The 19,414-nt window shown below is 36.2% G+C and overlaps 1 protein-coding gene across 3 annotated transcripts in view; it reads left to right on the top strand.

The window, feature by feature from the left end:
- Nol4 (nucleolar protein 4) overlaps positions 1–19,414 on the top strand; it is a 337,271-nt gene that overhangs the window by 95,927 nt on the left and 221,930 nt on the right. For all 3 annotated transcript variants that reach the window (XM_047525899.1, XM_047525898.1, XM_047525900.1), the window contains exons 3-5: positions 5,235–5,346; positions 6,279–6,391; positions 16,557–16,689. In XM_047525899.1, coding sequence (XP_047381855.1) covers positions 5,235–5,346; positions 6,279–6,391; positions 16,557–16,689 — 358 coding nt within the window. The remainder of the gene's footprint in view (positions 1–5,234; positions 5,347–6,278; positions 6,392–16,556; positions 16,690–19,414) is intronic.

Raw genomic sequence — 19,414 nt, 5'->3', positions numbered from 1 at the left:
ACCCATCTGGTCCTGGACTTTTCTTTGTTGGAAGGCTTTTGATGACTTCTTCTATTTCATTACTTGAAATTGGGCTATTTAAATTGTGTATGTCCTCCTCGTTCAGTTTAGGCAATTCATATGTCTCTAGAAACCTGTTGATGTCTTCGAAATTTTCTATTTTGTTGGAGTATAGATTTTCAAAATAGCTTCTAATTATGTTTTGTATTTCGGTCGTGTCTGTTGTGATATTTCCTTGTTCATTCCGAATTTTAGTGATTTGGGTTTTCTCTCGTCTTCTCTTTGTTAGTGTGGCTAAAGGTTTATCAATTTTGTTTATTTTTTCGAAGAACCAACTATTTATTTTGTCAATTTTTTGTATTGTTTCTTTCGTTTCAATTTCGTTGATTTCAGCTCTCAGTTTAACTATTTCCTGTCTTCTACTACTTTTGGTGTTGGTCTGTTCTTCTTTTTCTAGGGCTTTGAGCTGTAGTGTTAGGTCATTTATTTTTTGAGTTTTACTTCTTTTATTAAATGCGCTCCATGAAATAAATCTTCCTCTAAGTACCGCTTTCATAGTGTCCCAGAGATTTTGATATGTTGTTTCTTTGTTCTCGTTTACCTCTAAGAATTTTTTAATTTCCTTCCTAATATCTTCTGTTATCCATTCATCATATAGTAGCATATTGTTTAATCTCCAGGTGTTGGAGTAGTTTCTGTTTTTTACTCTTTCATTAATTTGTAACTTCAATCCATTATGATCTGATAGAATACAAGGTAGTGTCTCTATCTTCTTGTATTTGCTGACATTGGCTTTGTGGCATAATATATGGTCTATTTTAGAGAAGGATCCATGTGCTGCTGAGAAGAAAGTGTATTCGCTCTTGGTTGGATGGTATATTCTATAAATGTCTGTTAAGTCTAAATTATTGATTGTGTTATTGAGATCTATGGTTTCTTTGTTCAATTTTTGTTTGGAAGATCTGTCCAGTGGTGAAAGAGGCGTGTTAAAATCACCTAGTATTATTGTGTTATGGTCTATTTGGTTTCTAAAATTGAGAAGGATTTGTTTAACATATATGGATGAGCCACTGTTTGGGGCATAGATGTTTATGATTGTTATATCTTGCTGATTTATGGTTCCCTTAAGCAGTATGAAATGTCCTTCTTTATCCCTTCTAACTAACATTGGCTTGAAGTCCACTTTATCTGAAATGAGGATGGATACTCCAGCTTTTTTGCTGAGCCCATGTGCATGGTATGTTTTTCCCCATCCTTTCACCTTTAGTCTATGGGTATCTCTTTCTATGAGGTGAGTCTCTTGCAGGCAACATATTGTTGGATCTTTCTTTTTAATCCAATCTGCCAGTCTATGTCTTTTGATTGATGAATTCAGGCCATTAACATTCAGGGTTATTATTGAGATATGATTTGTATTCCCAGTCATTTGGTTCATATTTAAAATTTTTGACACATCTTGGTTCCTCCTTTATTTGACAGTTCCTTTAGGATAATTCCTCCCTTTGCTGATTTGCTTCTTTGTTTTTTATCTCTTCCTCATGGAATATTTTGCTGAGAATGTTCTGTAATGCTGGCTTTCTTTTTGTAAATTCTTTTAGCTTTTGTTTATCATGGAATGATCTTATTTCATCGTCAAATTTGAAGGTAAGTTTTGCTGGGTATAAGATTCTTGGTTGGCATCCATTTTCTTTCAGAGCTTGAAAAATGTTGTTCCAGGCCCTTCTAGCTTTTAAGGTCTGGATTGAAAAATCTGCTGATATCCGTATTGGCTTCCCCCTGAATGTAATTTGGTTCTTTTCTCTCACAGCCTTTAAAATTCTGTCTTTATTTTGTATGTTAGGTATTTTCATTATAATGTGCCTTGGTGTGGGTCTGTTGTAATTTTGTGTATTTGGAGTCCTATAAGCCTCTTGGACTTGATTTTCCATTTCATTCTTCAGATTTGGGAAATTTTCTGATATTATTTCTTCAAATAGATTGTTCATTCCTTTGGTTTGTTTCTCTAAGCCTTCCTCAATCCCAATAATTCTCAAATTTGGCCTTTTCATGATATCCCATAGTTCTTGGAGATTCTGTTCATGATTTCTCACCATCTTCTCTGTTTGTTCAACTTTGTTTTCGAGGTTAAATATTTTGTCTTCAATATCTGAAGTTCTGTCTTCCAGCTGTTCTATCCTATTGGTTGTGCTTTCTATGGAGTTCTTAATTTGGTTTATTGTTTCCTTCATTTCAAGGATTTCTGTTTGGTTTTTTTTCAATATCTCTAACTCTTTATTGAAATGATCTTTTGCTTCCTGAATTTGCTCTGTTAACTGTTGATTGGTGCGATCGTTCAATGCCTGCATTTGCTCTTTCATCTCATCGTTTGCTTCCCTAATCATTTTAATTATGTACATTCTGAACTCCCTTTCTGTCATTTCTTCTGGCATGCTGTCGTTGGATTTTATTGATGTAACATCTAGATTTGTTTGGGGCATTTTCTTCCCTTGTTTTCTCATATTGTTCAGGGATCAGTGGGTCATTAAGATATTGCAGATTTCCTCTATCAACTTATAATGTCCCTGAAGATTGTTAGTATATCCCCTCTTATCCTTCAGTAGCCTGAAGTCTTGGAGGAGGTTGATAATGCAGAGCTCCACGAAGAAGCTGCCTCTCTAGGGTGGTGACCCTCAGGTGGCGTATATTCCCTGCTAGTGGGCAGAGGTGTCTCCACTTGTTGACCAATGGTCATCCAACGGGGAAGTAGGCTGCGGGCTGAGGCAAGGCCTGTTTGTGCCTATGTCTCTGACTTTACTGTCCCTGTGGGAAAACCTCCCCTGGCCGGGAAGAGTCACTCGGTGTGGACGTCTCGCTAGTCAGTTGCCCTCCTAGAGGTTCCCCTCAATCTACAACTACCCCCTGGGCTGGGCTGTCTTCTTCTGCAACGATCCCAGGGGCCCGGACCTACGTCCTGGGCCTGGGAGCCTCACCCTTCGCAGGCGAGTCTCCTTAGGCTGCCTCTCCCAGAGAGTCTGCCCGCCGCCCTGGAAACTTCGCTCCGCCCCTAGGCGTGTCTCTGTGCGGCTCTTCCAGCAAGCAGCCACCTAGCTCCTGGGACCCTGCTCTGCACCAATCGCCTGGCTATGCAGCCCCTCCCCTGAGCCACCACCTGGAGCCCCGTACAATAGCTCCGAGACACAGAGACCCGCCACACACCTCCTCCTCTGGACAGCCGCCCGGTTTCCGACGCAGTCACTAGGAGTTCAAACAACTCACTTTGGGTCTCCTCCTCCCACCAACCACCCGTAGCCCTAGGCAGTCACTCCAAGTCCAAGTGACCCGCCCTGTTCCTCCTCCTTGGGGTAGCCGCCCGGGTGTTCAGGAGCGGTGGCTCCGAGACCAGGTGACTCACCACGCTCCTCCTCCAGGCAGGCCACCGGTGTTCCGGAGCGGTTGCTTTTAGTCCAATCAGCTCACCACTCGCCTCCTCCTCTGGCAACCGCCTGTGGTTCTGATGCAGTCACTCACAGACTAAGCGTCCCACCGCTCTCCTCCTCCAGGCAGGCCACCAGTGTTCTGGAGCAGCTGCTCCGAGTTCAAACAGCTCGTCACGCAGCTCCCCCTTCGGCAACCGCCCGCAGCTCTGATGCAGTCACTCCCAGGTCAAACAACAAGCCACGCTCCTCCTCCTCCTCCGGGCAACCTCCCGGCACTCAGGAGCGCTAACTCTGAGTTCAAACAGTTCACCACACAACTCCTCCTCTGGCAACCGCCTGTGGTTCTGATGCAGTCATTCCCAGACCAAGCGTCCCGCCGTGCTCCTCCTCCTCCTCCGGGCAGTCCCCCGGCGCTCAGGAGCGCCCACTCTGAGTTCAAACAGCTCACCACGCAGCTCCTCCCCTGGCAACCGCCCGTGGCTCTGATGCAGTCACTCCTAGACCCAAGCGACCCGCCGGGCCTCTCCTCCTCCTCTGGGCAACCCCCCGGTGTTCGGAAGCGGTCACTCTGGGTCCAAACAGCTCACCACGCAGCTCCTCCCCAGGCAGCCGACCGGAGCCCCAGCGGCTGCTCGAGTCCAAGCGCTATGCTGAGCCGCCTCCTCCACGATGATCCCAGTCGTCCGTGTTTACCGCTCCAGTGGGGGGAGGGGCGTCTCGCCGAGCAACTCCACCTCACAAATTCCCTGCGTTCCGGGGCTACCGCCCCATCCGGGACGCCTCCCCAACAGGAGAGACTCACCCGGCAGCTTTGAGTTGGTCCCAAATCTCTGACTATCTCCTCTCTCGAATCCTGCGTCCTGGAGCAGCGCGAAACGCAGCCGCCCTCTAGTCCGCCATCTTGGCCCGCCCACATTTCTTCACTTTTAAAAAGATGTTCCAAGAACCTCAAGCACTGAGTCAGTGCCAGATTTAAATTGAAAATTGAGAGATTGTTAAATATCTCTAAATATACTAAATAATACTTGTTATTATTTTCTTTGATGAGAGAAATGCCTTGTTTTTTTTAAAGTTAATATTTACAAAATCGTCAAAACAGGAGTATTGATTTCTAACTTGATTCTAGATCATAGTTCCGAAAAGAACGTTTTGTATAAACCAAAGGAGAGCTTACTCCAAAAATCAGTGTGAGCTATCAATGTGAAAATCAATGTGAAATAAATGAGACAGTGGCCTGAGTGCATTTCCAAGTGTGTCATTTTCTGTGGAAGGGATGATTCGCTGCAGTTATAAATACAAAAGTTCTCTTTGAGTGTACCTTTCATTCTCACTTAAAATATTTTTCAAAGCTATAATGAAGAGATGCTCATTATGCAGAATCCAAAATTTACTGCTTCCCCTTGGGGCTAAATTTTAAAATATATATGCGAAATTGGATAAAATTTTGATATTGCTAGCAGTAAGTTTAAGAAACAATGTTGGCAATCGTTAACAATAAGGAAAAAGTCACTAGAATATCTGTATACTGTGATTATTTTTTCTAAAAGAAATGCAAAAAATATATATAAATACACATCCATCCAGATGTGGTGGATTCTTTTATTCTTCTCCTGGCATTATTGACTCTTATGAAGAGAGGCCTAATCAAAAGTTGGATAGATATTTCTTGAAATGATGCATGGTATGCAGTGCATGCTTTCACTGTGCTTCCTGCCATTATGGAATAATGCGTCTTATTTGGAAATACAATGATCATTTCTGTTAAATCATGCTCAGTCGTCATATATAGTAACACCTATATTTTGTGAATCATTTCAGATTTCAGAGAGCTATGCCTTCCTACCAAGAGAAGCGGTGACACGATTTCTAATGAGCTGCTCAGAGTGCCAGAAAAGAATGCATTTAAACCCAGATGGAACAGATCATAAAGGTAGCCGCAGTGTCAAATAGTGAGATTTAAAGTAATTTTATTCATAATGGCAATTTATATCTCACAATTTTATAAAAACGAGGTAGACTGAAACAGTTCAACAAGTCAGATCATCTCATTTATTCAAGTAGGAGGCAGTGAATTTTGAATATCCACTTAGAAAGTAATTCAGTGCCCATTCTTAGATGACAGTTTCAACTGTGGAAAATAATATTTTTCTCTATAGTAATGTTTTAATTTTCATCGATCATATTATTGCATGGTATTTTAGATATATTCAGTAAGGAAATTGATTCTATCAAAGTCCTTTTAAATCTATCAGTTCCTTATTTTGAGAAATCATGAATAACATGGACTTCCTTCAACGAAAATTTTTACGTAAAATTATGATTTTATCTTTGATTAAAGATTATCTACATTATTTTCTTAAATATGAATTTATCTCACTAATTAAATTATCTCAGAAATACATTTAAGCTAGTTTTTTCCCATGTGTAGGAAGATAAGTAACCTAGCCAAAAAAAAAAAAAAAAAAGAAGAAAGAAAGAAAGAAAAAGAAGAAGAAAAGAAAAAGAAAAAGCAAATTTCCTTTGGCACTCAGAAGTACACATAGGAAGTAATCATAATAACAAAGCAAAAAATGCAAATAATTGTGTTTTATCACTATATTAACTTTATTCATTGTTACTCAGGACACTTAAAAGCTCCCCTGTAGTGAAAAATAGTTGATTTATCCATATTGTTAATTTGGGTCAGTACATCTTTGTGAAAACTTACCACTTATTTTTCTGTAATCCAGCTACATAGCTACTAATGCTTTTAAACCCTGGATATTTAGAAACCTATTTTAATTTGGACAAATTGGATCTTTCTGAAGCTACAGGTAGAATATACTATCACTTTCATTACCCATTAAAAATGTTTTGTTGCAGATAATGGAAAGCCTCCCACTTTGGTGACCAGCATGATTGACTACAACATGCCAATTACCATGGCCTATATGAAGCATATGAAATTGCAGCTGCTAAACTCACAGCAAGATGAGGTAAAATGAAAAATCTGTGTTTGTATCACTTACAAATTGGAATGAAGTTTGATAACCATGACTATGGCATTAAGCATGATGGCATTTTGCAGGCAGTAATTTATTTATTTTTTAATGAAAGAAATATTACCAGGATTGCACAGATGGGAAAACTGGGCAGAGACACCAAGTCCTGGATACAGAGTTCCTGGCTTTACACACCTACCTTAGTGTTATGTGAGAATTTGTTCATTCCTACAAAAGATTCATTTTCCTCACATGGTTGAGCTAGTCTTTGTAAAGTGCTAGAAAGATCAGGGAAAAAATTTCAAAGTATCCTTAATAAGTAAGCATCTTAGGAAATTTAAGTGCTAAGGCTATTTCGTCTGTCAATCAGAAGAGTCAATTTAATAGGTTTTTCAAGTATAATTATTTCTCCACCATTCATATCTTCTATATATTTTAAGTTATTTTTATATTAGCCACTATTTGATATATCTTTTGTTCTCTGCATTTACTAGAGAAATTTTGTGGTGATATTTCTTAATTGGAGGTATTTTGATGCTTCAACTTATTCTATTTAATTTATATAGTGAGAATCTAGAAATATACTGGCATGTATTGAACACTAAATGCATATTTCTGAGTATTTTTTTTGGATTTTAGTTAATCACCATTGTGGTTGATGAATCTTAAAGACAAGGATTAAAGTTATCTATGGACTCTGTTTATGTTCCAAAATGTATTAAAACAGTTAATATACAACAGAGTCACTTAGTAAATCTGTGTTAACTAGTTAGTAGCCATTAATTAGTAGAAACATTTAGGTTATCTACATTAGGAACAGATTCTCAAGCTAACAGATTTTCTCCTTCATATTTCTCTGACATAGGCAATATGTTCAAATATGTTTTTTAAATATGGTTTTGTTTGGTAAAGTACCATTAAATATTTTTTAATTACTTTGTTGAGACAACTTTACTCATAAAACTCAAATCAATCTTTTTTAATCTGCATTTGACCAAGTATAATTTCAAATAGGATTTGTAAAATTGTTTGACTTCAATAGACTTTATTCAATGCATGCTCTCTAAGAATATTTCTATTAGTAAAGTGGCAGTATCAGATTACATATTACCAGATGGCTAACTACAAACAATTGAATAAATAGCAATGAAATCATTAGGCAAAAGACATAATGATAATTAAGAAAATATTAGTGTCTATCCATTCATTCTTGAGAATGAAAAAAATCATCCCTGTGATTTATTACATAACTGGAAAAAAATTTAATGCCTCATAAACTAGTTAGAGCTGTCAAATTATTTGTAGGAAGATCAGTTAGATGTTGATATGTTTACCTCTAGGCCAAAAAGTAAAATTAACTTTAAGCCAACAACACAGCCTACATTTGTTGAGTCCTTCTGGCTTTTAAAAAATCAAAAGTATTTTACATCAAGGCAGTAGGTCCTTTTAAATTTATAACTGGCTTAGGAAAATAATTCTTATTCTTTCATTTTTATGGATCCTTATTCTTTCATTTTAAATCACATCCACACTTTCTTAAAATATTCAGAAAAATCACTAGTTATATTATTAACAAAATTTTAGAAGATTATGATTATTAAGATAACAAGGAGGTTGAGTAAGGTAAGTCACACTAAAATGGAATTCAAATGAGATATAGCTTGTGATAAATTATATTTAAATTTGAATAAGCCTTAATCCAATAAATTCACTCAATAAATATTTATTGAGTACTTTCTGCATATCTGGTGCTCCTGGCGATAAGCATTGAATAAATTTACAAAATCCTGCCTTTATGAAGCATGTCAGACAATAAATAATAAAAATATGCATACACAAAGATATTAAATGCTATTAAGGGAAATAAGGAAAACCAAGCATGAAAATCCCTTTAGATTTAGGGGTTACAAAATGTAGCTCAGTGGTGGAGCATGCATGAGGCCCTGGGTTCCATCAGCATCACCTCCAAAATAAGTAAATACCTGCATTGGGAAGGTCTCATTTGAGCAGAATTGAAGGAAATTAGGTATGTGTATATCCGAGGGGTATAATGAAAGATTCCAGAGGCAGGTGTGTGTTTGGTAGCTGTAGGAACAGTAAGATAGTCAACATGGCGGTAGCAGAATGAACAAGGAGAGAATAATGATAAAAAATTTCAAAGAGATGGTTAAAATCCAGGTCCTGTGGGGCTTTATATTTTAATACGGCTTGGATTTTACTTTGGGAATCATGAGGAGCCACTGAAGGGTTCTAAGAGGAGTCATGTGATTTGATCGATATTTTAACAAAATCAACAGGGGTGCTCTATCTGGAATAGATTGAACAGAAGAAAAGGAGATGCAAGCACACCAGCAGAAAGTTATTGTGGAAATTCATGTGGTCTAGAGTGAACACAACACTTCCCTTTTCTGTATCAGAATTTGGACTTTGGGAAACTTTCTAGTGTTATTCCCCTGTAAACCTGTTAAAATTGAAAAGGTAACCCTGTTACTTGGAGACATTTACAATGGCAAAAATGATCCCAGTTGGTAAACTGAATAATCAAACTTGACACTGGTAAAAATCTTTAGGTTTCTTTGAGTTAGATGATTCCTATAATTGACATGTGCCTCACAGAACCCTAGAAGCAATAATGGTAGAGTATATAAGATATTTTTGTCTGTTTTGGAGCATGGGGTTTCTTTGCCATGTTCTCAACCTACTCAAAATGATTACTAATTTTTCACACCTGAGCTATCACAGGGGCAGCTAATGAAGACACATTAACCATATCTTCTGCTGCATTCCCACTGCAAGGGCTCCCATGGAAGAAAAATGCCTGCTTCTGATGAATTCCTTCCCTTAGTATATCCTTTTAGATGAATCTGATGCCTAGGGTGGCCAGTGGTGGTTTTGTGAGTAAACATTTTAGTTGAATCTAACAAGAGATCCTGACGAATGTCTTGAACATTGGAAAGAAGACAATAGAGTCTTAGATAGAGGGATGGTACTTAAGGAAGTGAGAAGAGGTCAGATTATGAATATATTTTAAGATTTGCTGACAGATTGGAGTATAGAGGAAAATCAAGACATAATGATGACGTCAGAGTTTTTAATCTAAGTAAGTTGCCATTAATTATAGGAAAGAATGTAGGTAGGATGGATTTGATATATGATATTAGAGTTCAATTGTGAACTTTTTATTTGAAATCCAAGTAGATTTAGACATTTATTAAAGATTCAGGTGGGTTTGTTCAGACAGTTGACCTGTGGAATTAGGAAGAAAGTGACTAGGCTGAATGTGACACCAGGCATCTCTGGCATATAGTATACAAAGCCACACACTCAGAGGTCTTATTTAGGTAATGAGTATAAATTTAGAAACAAAGGCCAGTTACTCTGTCTTGAGAAATTCCAGTGTATGACACCTGAGAGATGCAGAGGAACCAACAGAGAACTAAGAACGAGCAACCAATGTATTGACAGAGCAATCAGGAGAGTTTGTGAACTATAAGAAAAATGAAGGAAGTATTTTGAGGAATCTAGAGTAATCTATTGTGTCAAATCAGCTGGTAAGTCAATTTAAAAGAAGACAAAAAATTGAATCTGTGTGTAGCCTAATGTTCCTCACAAGAGTAGTTATTATGGAATGGTAGGGATGAAAGCCTGAATAGAGTGGATATAAGAGAGAACTGGAGGCAGGTAGGTCATTAGAAGAACTTTGTTGTGGAGGAGAGCAGAAAAAGGGGGTAGTAGCTGTAGGTGGAATGGGAACATGAATTGGTTATTATATGTAATTTTCTTATACCAAACAAATAATAATACATTTGCATGTTGACAAGAATTTTGTAGCAAAAGGAAGCAATGATTCAGGGAAAGGAAGGAGTCTTGATGAAGACATGTTATTGGTATTAGTAGAGATTTTTGTTCCTTCGAAATTTTAAGAGTGGGCTTTAGAATGGAGCATAGACAGGAGGGATCAGATAATAGGCAAGTTCTTCCATTTGCTCCTAATTCCTCGATGAAAAACAAAGCAAAAGTGAGGATGTTTGAGAAAGTTTTGGAAGTTTAAGCAGGGAATAAAGGGTGGAAATTAGAAATGTAGACTGTGGGAAGTAAATGGACCAGGCAAATGGCCTTCTTCTGGGTTTCCTGGACATACATTTCAAGCAAAATCATTTGGATATCTGTTGATGTTTGTGGATAAACATCATGTTTATGGATATAAGAGTAAGGGGAAATTGGAATTAATTATGTTTAGGGTCTTGTGAAAAGAGAAGGTGGCACACAAGGGTGAGATTAAAATTATAAAACATTGAATTTTAGCCATGTTAAGCAGATAGAGGTGAGGAGGGAGATGAGAGGTCAGTGAAAGGTCCGTAGGATTAACGGGTTATAAATGTCAGTGGAGTAGAAATTTAGGTGGGATTGGGATCCTGGAAGTGGGGATATGGAATATTTGAGATGCTGTGCAGAGAACAGACTACTTGAAATCAAGGTTATGGAAGATTTTCAGTCAGTTGACAGAATGGCCAGGGTATGATTATGTGGGCAATCTGACTGAAAAAGGTGGAGGAGAAGATCTTTGGGGGAATGCTTATGAATGTGACAGGTCAGGATGTTTCCAGAGATATTGGAATCACCACAGATTAGACACAAGTTGTACTGAAGTGAGTCAAAAAGAACCTAAACAAACTCAGAGAAAAGAGGGGGACTAATCTGGGAACAAGCAAATGATCGCAACAAAGGGTAGTTTTCTTAAGTGTAAATTTTGTTAAGTATTTTATTAATGGATCCATATTTTTAAAAAAATTCTTGTAGAGTGATAGCAGGAACTCTGCTTTATGTTCCAGAAGCTTTATCTGTATCATCTAATTTAATTTTTATAACAACTGACACATTACTCCATTGCCATTTTGTAAAAAGGAAACCAAGACCTTGAGCTAATAAAACTTACCATAATGATAAAACTAGTTCAGAGAAGATCAGAGATTTGAACCTAAATTTACCTGACTTTGGAAACCAACATCTGCCTCATCTATAGCACATAGATTTTAAATTATTACTAGGTATTCAGTGTTGTGAAATCAATTAATGTAAATAGAATGATAATGGTGGATCATAAAGGAGAAAAAGTAGATGGTTTTCAGCTATCAATTGTTGCCTTGTAACATCCCCAAAACTTAGTGGTTTAATGCAGCAATAAATGATCAATTTTTTTTTTTTTTTTTATTCTCTGGGTTAAGAATTCTGAATGGTTTCACTCAGGGATTTCTTTTGTTACCCATGTCATAAATGAAGACCATTTACTCAGTTATACTCAGTTAGCAGCTGAACTATAAATTACATGGTCCAAGAAAGCTTCATTTAAATATCTGGTTCCTAAATGCTCCTCAAAATAATCTGTCTCTATTTATCCAGCTAGTTTGGGCTTCCTCACAGTATCCTGACCTCAGGGTAGTCAGATTTCTTACATGGCAGCTAACTTCCAAGAGACAAGAAACAGAAACTCCCTGGTCTTCAGGGTCTCTCATAGCATCACTTTTGACACATTCTTTTAGCTAAAAATAAAAAATAAAAATAACAAAGCCAGCTCACTTTGAAGGAGGGGGGAAATTGATACTGACTCTTGACCTGAGTAATGACATGCATGTACAGTGAGGGAAGGAGCTGATGAAGCTATCTTTGGAGACTAACTACTACAATGGTCATTAACCATGCAAAAAATAACTTCCCATGTTTGCCGAGATAAATTTTTAATCAATTAACTTATTTGGAGTTATCACACTGAGAAAGATTTTATGACAATATACTATTATACTATCCAGTTGATCTTATAAACTGTTGGCAAGAGTTTCAGTTAAACTTTCTGGAGGAGAGTTTGACAATAATTGTTAAAATATTTTGAAATTTATTTATATGCTTTGACTAGAAATTTATACAAAGACATGTCAACTCTCAAACCATTTATGTATTAGATTGTTTACTGTATTGATAATAGTGAATGACTAAATGTACTTTCAAGATTTACCACTGAAGAATTGCCAAATTTGCACTGCTAAATATGATAGTCTTTACATGTGAAAGTTTAAATTTGAGACTTAATCAAAATTAATAAAAACTAAGAATTCAGTTTTTAAGTAACACTGACCACATTTCAGTATTTACTAACCACATATGGCTAGTAGTTCCCTTATTGACTAGAAAATACTATAGAGTAGTTCCACCATTGCAGAATTTTTCTGGAATTGCATTGGGCAAATAAGCAGTATTAGAGACATACAGGAGCTTTTTTCAACTACACATTGTAGGAACTCACCCAAGATTCTAGTTCTAGGCCTAAAGTGTGAGATCTGGGGATTTGAATTTTTAACAAAATACACACACACACACAAAATAAAATTTGAAGTGGTGTATTTCATACCATTGCTAATAATATAGACTTTAATTTTACTTAAGCATAGGTAAATGAAAAAACAACTCCAGAAAGTCGAGATTGATGGAAATTACTTTCAAGAATCTTACGAAAAATCCTAAATGATTAATTCAGTCACACACTATTTAGTAAGACAATGGTGACAAACTTTTGAGCAGAGAAATGGCATATTCAGAAGTGGTAAAATTAATTTGCCTGTAGGTAGGTGTTAGGTAGGACAGGTGTGGAAGAAATTGGAAGTGGGTGGGAAAATTAGGAATTGATTAGTATGTAATTCAGGAAAGGGAAAGCGAAATTTTGAACCAATCAGGACAATAGCAATGGGAATCAGTGGTAATTTGTTAGAGATTCTTAAGAGGTAAAATCTGAAACTTGGAAACTGTAGTGAAACCTGGTGCTTATCAGATGTCTCCATTTCAAGCAATTCCTCAAAACAGACATAGAAGCATAATAATAAAAATTTTAAAGATGAGTAAGTGCATTTTTAAAGGGAAAGAAAATTTTTATAGTAAATATTTGTTCTGATTTTTCTTAAACTAAATTTCAAGGAGACAATTACTATGGTAGCTGACCATGGTTTTCTTAGAAACCTTCCATAGCTTCTTCCTACTATGATTAGCATTATTTCTATGTTGATAAAAAAACAAAATCTGACATTTCACAAAACTTTTCTTTTATTAAAATATAATAATTTCATTGATGAATAATTGGAATGGAACTTACAGAATGAACATATGCACTTAATCAGATTAAAGCTCTTCATAAAAATGTATAACAATTGATATTTAAATAAGGAGAGGGCTAGGGATATAGTTCAGTTGGTAGAGTGCTTGCCTTACATGCACAAGGCCTTGGGTTCAATTCCCAGCACCATCAAATAAATAAATAAACAAATAAATAAGGGGAATTATGACAAGTGAATTATATTTCATGGGTCATGATGAAGGGAAATATTTAAAATTTCCCAATTGTTAAGTTCCTTCTGATAATAAATACATTAACACTGATGATTTTTTTAAAGAACAAAAGTATATAATAGTACGTTTGATTACATAACACTTTAATCTTCTGTCCAAATTTCTTTAAAAGCGTGCTGACAAGAGTGTCATTTAAGTGGTGATAAAATGTTTATTAATTATCCATATGCTGTAGAAGTTTGTACAACCATTTCACACACACAGGACACATACATTCTCACATACATATGCCTTTTACACATATAAATGCCATAGTAACAGGTAATATGTGGTCACCTTTTTGTGGCATAGATAAGAAATACTTGTAAAAACTGCTAATGTGGAGCACAAAGCCAGTTAGAAACACATTTTCTGTTTTTTATTAGTGCATTACAATTATACATAATAGTTTCATTATGTCATACTTTTGCATGCATGTAACATAATTTGATCAATCTTATTCCCCCAAATCTTCCCTTTCTCTCCTCTCCTCCCTCTTCTCTGATTTGCTTGCTGCACTCTAATGATCTCCCTTTTATTAATATTTTATTATCACTATAATTATTTTAATTAGTGCATGATAAATATATATGGTATTGTTCACCTTTATTATGCTACTAAAATTTATTTTATAGTATTACACATGTTCATATCTTATATATGCATCTTTTACTACTCTAAAATTTATTACATATTCTACATAGCAGTCTCATAAAACTATATTGTGCTTATTTTGTGCCTGACATAGTTCTATTTTAAATATATCAATCCTCATATAACCCTATGTGTTTGGTACTACAATTTTTCCCATTGTATGGGTGGAGAAACAGGAACAGAAAGCTAACTTGGTTAAGGTAAAACATCTAATATGTGGCAGAGCATGGATTAAAACCCAGGAAGTCTGGTTTCTGAAATATCCTCTAAAATACTTTAGTAGCACAGACATTATGTCTAGTGCATGTAAAGAATAACTGTGCGTATATATGTATGTACATGAATATGGTACCACTGATTACATTGAAGTCCACATTAGATTCTCTTATTTTTCTCATATATATGCTTCATATATATGCTTTCTCATATATATTATATATGATATATATGTGTATATGTGCATGTGTGTGTGTGTGTGTGTGTGTGTATCAGATACTTTGGCTTTTCTTAGAATTGAGAAGAACAGTGTACTCAGAGAGAGTTCATGTCACCAGAAGTCTATGTGACAGATTACCCAGAGGTCTGCCAAGGTAGGATTTCCTTGCTGAATTAATGAACAGCTGGTGCTACTCAGTAAACCTAGACATAATCAGACCTTTGGTGAAGAATTGGCACCAAAATCATCTGGGCCTGACCTAAGGACCAGAAGACCAGTGTATTAGTCTACCAGAACTCTTCTGCCCCCTAACAATGGCAGCTTCTTTGCTGATACCAGTATGTTATTTTTTGAAACCAAGGTAACACTTCTTATTCAAATAAGCTGTATCTGTAAGTCTGGGTGACTTCATATATGGAGTTCCCATTCTGATATATACTAGTGGGGGAAGTTATTTATCTTCCTGTGCTTCGAGTTCTTCATAGATAGAATTGGGTGAATCATAGTTCTTGGTTTATAGGCTTTGTTGATGATTGAGTGAGCAGATATGAAGAACAGTGTCTGCACAAAAAATAGTACCACTCGCACTGCAACTGCAGATTATTATATTAATGTTAAACTTTCAGTTCAGACATTTACAAATTAAAGTCTAACTTGGTGATTTTGAGGAAACATTTACATTTGACCTAGGTTCTAAGCACTCCCTGCCTTTTTAAGCACATCATTTATCAAAAAAAATAATTCTCCAAGGAATTTGCTTTTGGTGAAATGACTAAAGTAAAATATCCTAGATTTAGTTTAAGTTAGTATTTTATAGGTTTTGATAAATGTGTCATTTGGCAAAATGGCCTTTTGGTAATTAAGCCATTTTGTGAACTGATTTTACTAAATGAATCTTGCACAATTTTACTTAGAACTCATGTAGTCTATGACTACATAGTCTATGACTATGGTCATAGTGCAGTTTATATTCACTTATAAGGAAAAATAGATGATGCCTTGCTTTATATCAAATATAAAAAGATTGCCTTGCTTTATATCAAATGCAGACTTTGACTCTAAACATGTATGTTTGTCTATTATTAGAATTCATTTTGCCTGTAGCATCTGCTTATCAGAGAAAACATTCAACCTTTGGATTTTTGGGTTTGCCTTATTTTGCTTAGCCTAATATTCTCCAACTCCATTCATTTGCCTGCAAATGCCATAATTTCATTCTTCTTTAATGCTGATTAATATTCCATTATGTCCATATACTGCATTTTTTTTATCCATTCATCTGTTGAAGGGCATCTAGATTGGTTCCATAGTTTAGCTATTGTGAATTGAGCTGCTACAAACATTGATGTGGCTGCATCAGTGGGTTATGCTGGTTTTAAGTCTTCTGGGTATAAACCACGGAGTGTTCTTTAATTCCTTAGGTTATTTTCCAAACTACATTCTCCCTAAACATGTTATTCTATCTTGAAAATATTTGTGTGCCTAGATACGTTGTTTGAATATTCACCAGTCTTAAAATTGCTTGAAAGGAGAATTTACTTCATTGTTATTTCAAGCATCTGTTACTGTGTAACATATTTTACTGAGTTCTGTAAAAGCTTATTACTGGATAACCTCTAATTGACCATATAGATAAAATGGTCATTGTTTGAATATAGTATATTTGATGACGCTTGATATTTTTAAAACCATTTTCAGGATGAAAGTTCAATAGAAAGTGATGAATTTGACATGAGTGACTCAACACGGATGTCAGCTGTGAACTCTGATCTTAGCTCCAATCTTGAGGAAAGAATGCAAAGTCCCCAGACTCTTCACGGTCAGCAAGATGGTAAGCCTTTCAAATTGAACAAATAGATAAACAAAACAGCAGAAGCCAACAGTGAGTCAGAATCTATTAAAGCCATAATCCCCTCTTAACTCTCCTGTCCATTTTTTTTTAAAAATTGGTTTCCATGGGGACTCTTTTCTCTATTCTCAGGTTATATCATCCACTTTATTATTTTTAGACTTAAGTACTTGTTCAAAGCTAAAGTGTTAGACTGATTTATAAAAATTTATGAGTTATAATATCTAAGCATATCCATGTCTTGCTCCCTGAATTTGAAATGTGTTTAGTTGATGCAGTTTGGGTTTCTACAATAATATTTTCCAGCTTTGGTTTCTTAGAACTTTGTTTTCTGACTGAATGAAAAGGTTCATTTGGGTGTTTTTAATTTACCTAAAAGACAAGTTGTAACTAAAAACTTTGAATGTTAAAGGACAGTTTTATCAGAATGATTTTGCTCAGTAGGAAGATATTTTGCTATCATTTTGAACTACTTTAACACAAAGGAAAGGAAAGGAAAGATTGTGACCTCCTTCCTATTGCTGAGCCCATTGAAGATGCCTAATCAACCTACTGTTCTTACTATGAATAAAACTGAATAATATAATGGTATTCAACACTTTAGGCCTGATAGTTTCAAGATCTCTGAAAACTATTGGAGATTTTTGTCTTTGGAAATATTAGCTTATATATACAAGTAAATGTACCTTATGTGGGTAATCATGGATGAGAACTAAGGGTGATAAATAGAAGGAAACTATTTTATTCAAAATTAGTTTATTATTTCTATAATTAGCAAGTTTATGTGAACTTTTTGACTGCTTAATTTTGTCCTACATCTGGAGTTAGGGAGAAGAAACTTTACTTGTTTTCTCTGATGCTTTTATCAAAAACTGCAAAAGATAGCTATATTTCATAGCTGCTTTTTAAATTCTGTCTATGTTGGCAAAGCTTAAGATATATCCAGATTTAAGCATACAAAAAAGGAAAACTTTTGTTTTTCTCATTTTAAATGATACTAAATGATGTTGATGTCTTGTTGGCATGAGGAATGAGAAAAGGAGAAGAACATTGATTATCAGTGACTTTAAAATCATGGCTTGTTTTGCTACACAATATAATAGCTATTGCAGTATGAAATTCTTCTGGTTTAGATATAAATTATCTCTTTTTTTCTTAAAATCATGAGTACACATTCTTTGAAAATAAAATTTTTTTTTTTAACCACTGGAAATTCAACCCGGGGACTCTTTTCCACTGAGCTAAAACCCAAGTCCTTTTTATTTTATTTTTTAATTCTGAGACAGGGTCTTGCTAAATTGCTTAAGAGGCTTAAGGCCTCACTAAGTTGCTGAAGCCGACCTCAAACTTGTGATCCTCCTGCCTTAGCCTCCTGAGACCCTGGGATTACCACCATGCCCAGAATCTTGGAGGTTTTTTTTTGTTTGTTTGTTTGTTTTAATGATGATTATATGTCACCAGTTTCATAGAATAACTAAAATGTTATTGGTAACATATATCACTGTATTCAAATATTTATTTTTGTGTTTTATTTATTTATACCCTCATCATTTTTAGTCTATTATTTGGAGAATTAACATAATAGGAGGATCTTTCCCATCACCAAAACTCATAGCTTTCTTAGTTGGAGTTGCCAATCATGAACCTTTGGCTTGGGCACGAATGATGTGATAAATTTCTATATTGATTTTAAAAAAATGCAGTGTACTAACTTCAGAATTACCCTTAGGGTAAATACCTTAGGGAAAACACCTTGTCTTGATACATTGATGTATGCTTTGAGGGTAAAGACATAAGAAGTTGTTTCTTCTCCAGTCTAGGCCTGACCTTTTCCTTACATAGTAGATGTTTTTTCCACTTTTCATTGAGTTTTCTCTTGCGATTTTGTTTCCTACTCCTGAATCAGGGATTTTCCTCACCCTGCTGGATTACTAGAATAAATGCACAAACATGACACCATAAAATACCTGCACTGACAACATCTTTGTCTATGCTGCTGAAACAAAATACTTGAGACTGGGCAATTCTTAAGGAAGAGAAATTTATTTCTCCCAGTTCTGGAGGCTGAAAGTCCAAGACACAGGTTGAGTCTGGTGGCAGCTTGCTTCTGACTCCTCCAGAGCATAGGGATGCTGTGTGCTCACAGGGTGGAAAGGATGGTGGGGGGCAGGAGAAGGGTGGGCAAGAAGGGGTCTGTCAAGTCCTTTTATAAGAGTATCTAATCCCACTCATAATGGTGGAGCCTTCATGACCCAATCAACTTCCAAAGGCCACACCTCTTAAAATGGTTGAAGTGGGGAGTAGTTTCAACATGAATTTGGAAATAAAATCATGAAAACCATAGTCCATCCCATGGTGCTGCTTCATTCATTGCCTCCATCATGGGCGCCACCCCTACAATCTACTTCACGGGACAACTCACTGACTGTCATTTCATGTCTTTACTCTTCTGGGCTCATCTCAGTAGGTGCCCATCCTTGCCAGACCTCTTCACTCCTTGTCCAGAGGACCACCAGCAGGCTTGGTGCTGCTGACTCATAGACTGATCCTCGGGTCTCATCTCCCCTAGCACTGATATTTAAGGGAAAACTCCCCTTTGATTCCTTGTGGGCTTGCTTTCTCAGTCATCTCCTTGTGCTGCTTTTCTAGGTCTTAGTCTATGGATGCCAGAGTGCACTCCTTGACTCTCTCCATACCTTCTCTGTCT

Source organism: Sciurus carolinensis, chromosome 15 (genome assembly GCF_902686445.1).
Source record: "Sciurus carolinensis chromosome 15, mSciCar1.2, whole genome shotgun sequence".
Taxonomy (NCBI): domain Eukaryota; kingdom Metazoa; phylum Chordata; class Mammalia; order Rodentia; family Sciuridae; genus Sciurus; species Sciurus carolinensis.
The sequence above is the reverse complement of the archived record's forward strand: the minus strand, read 5'-3'. Positions and strand labels throughout refer to the sequence as shown.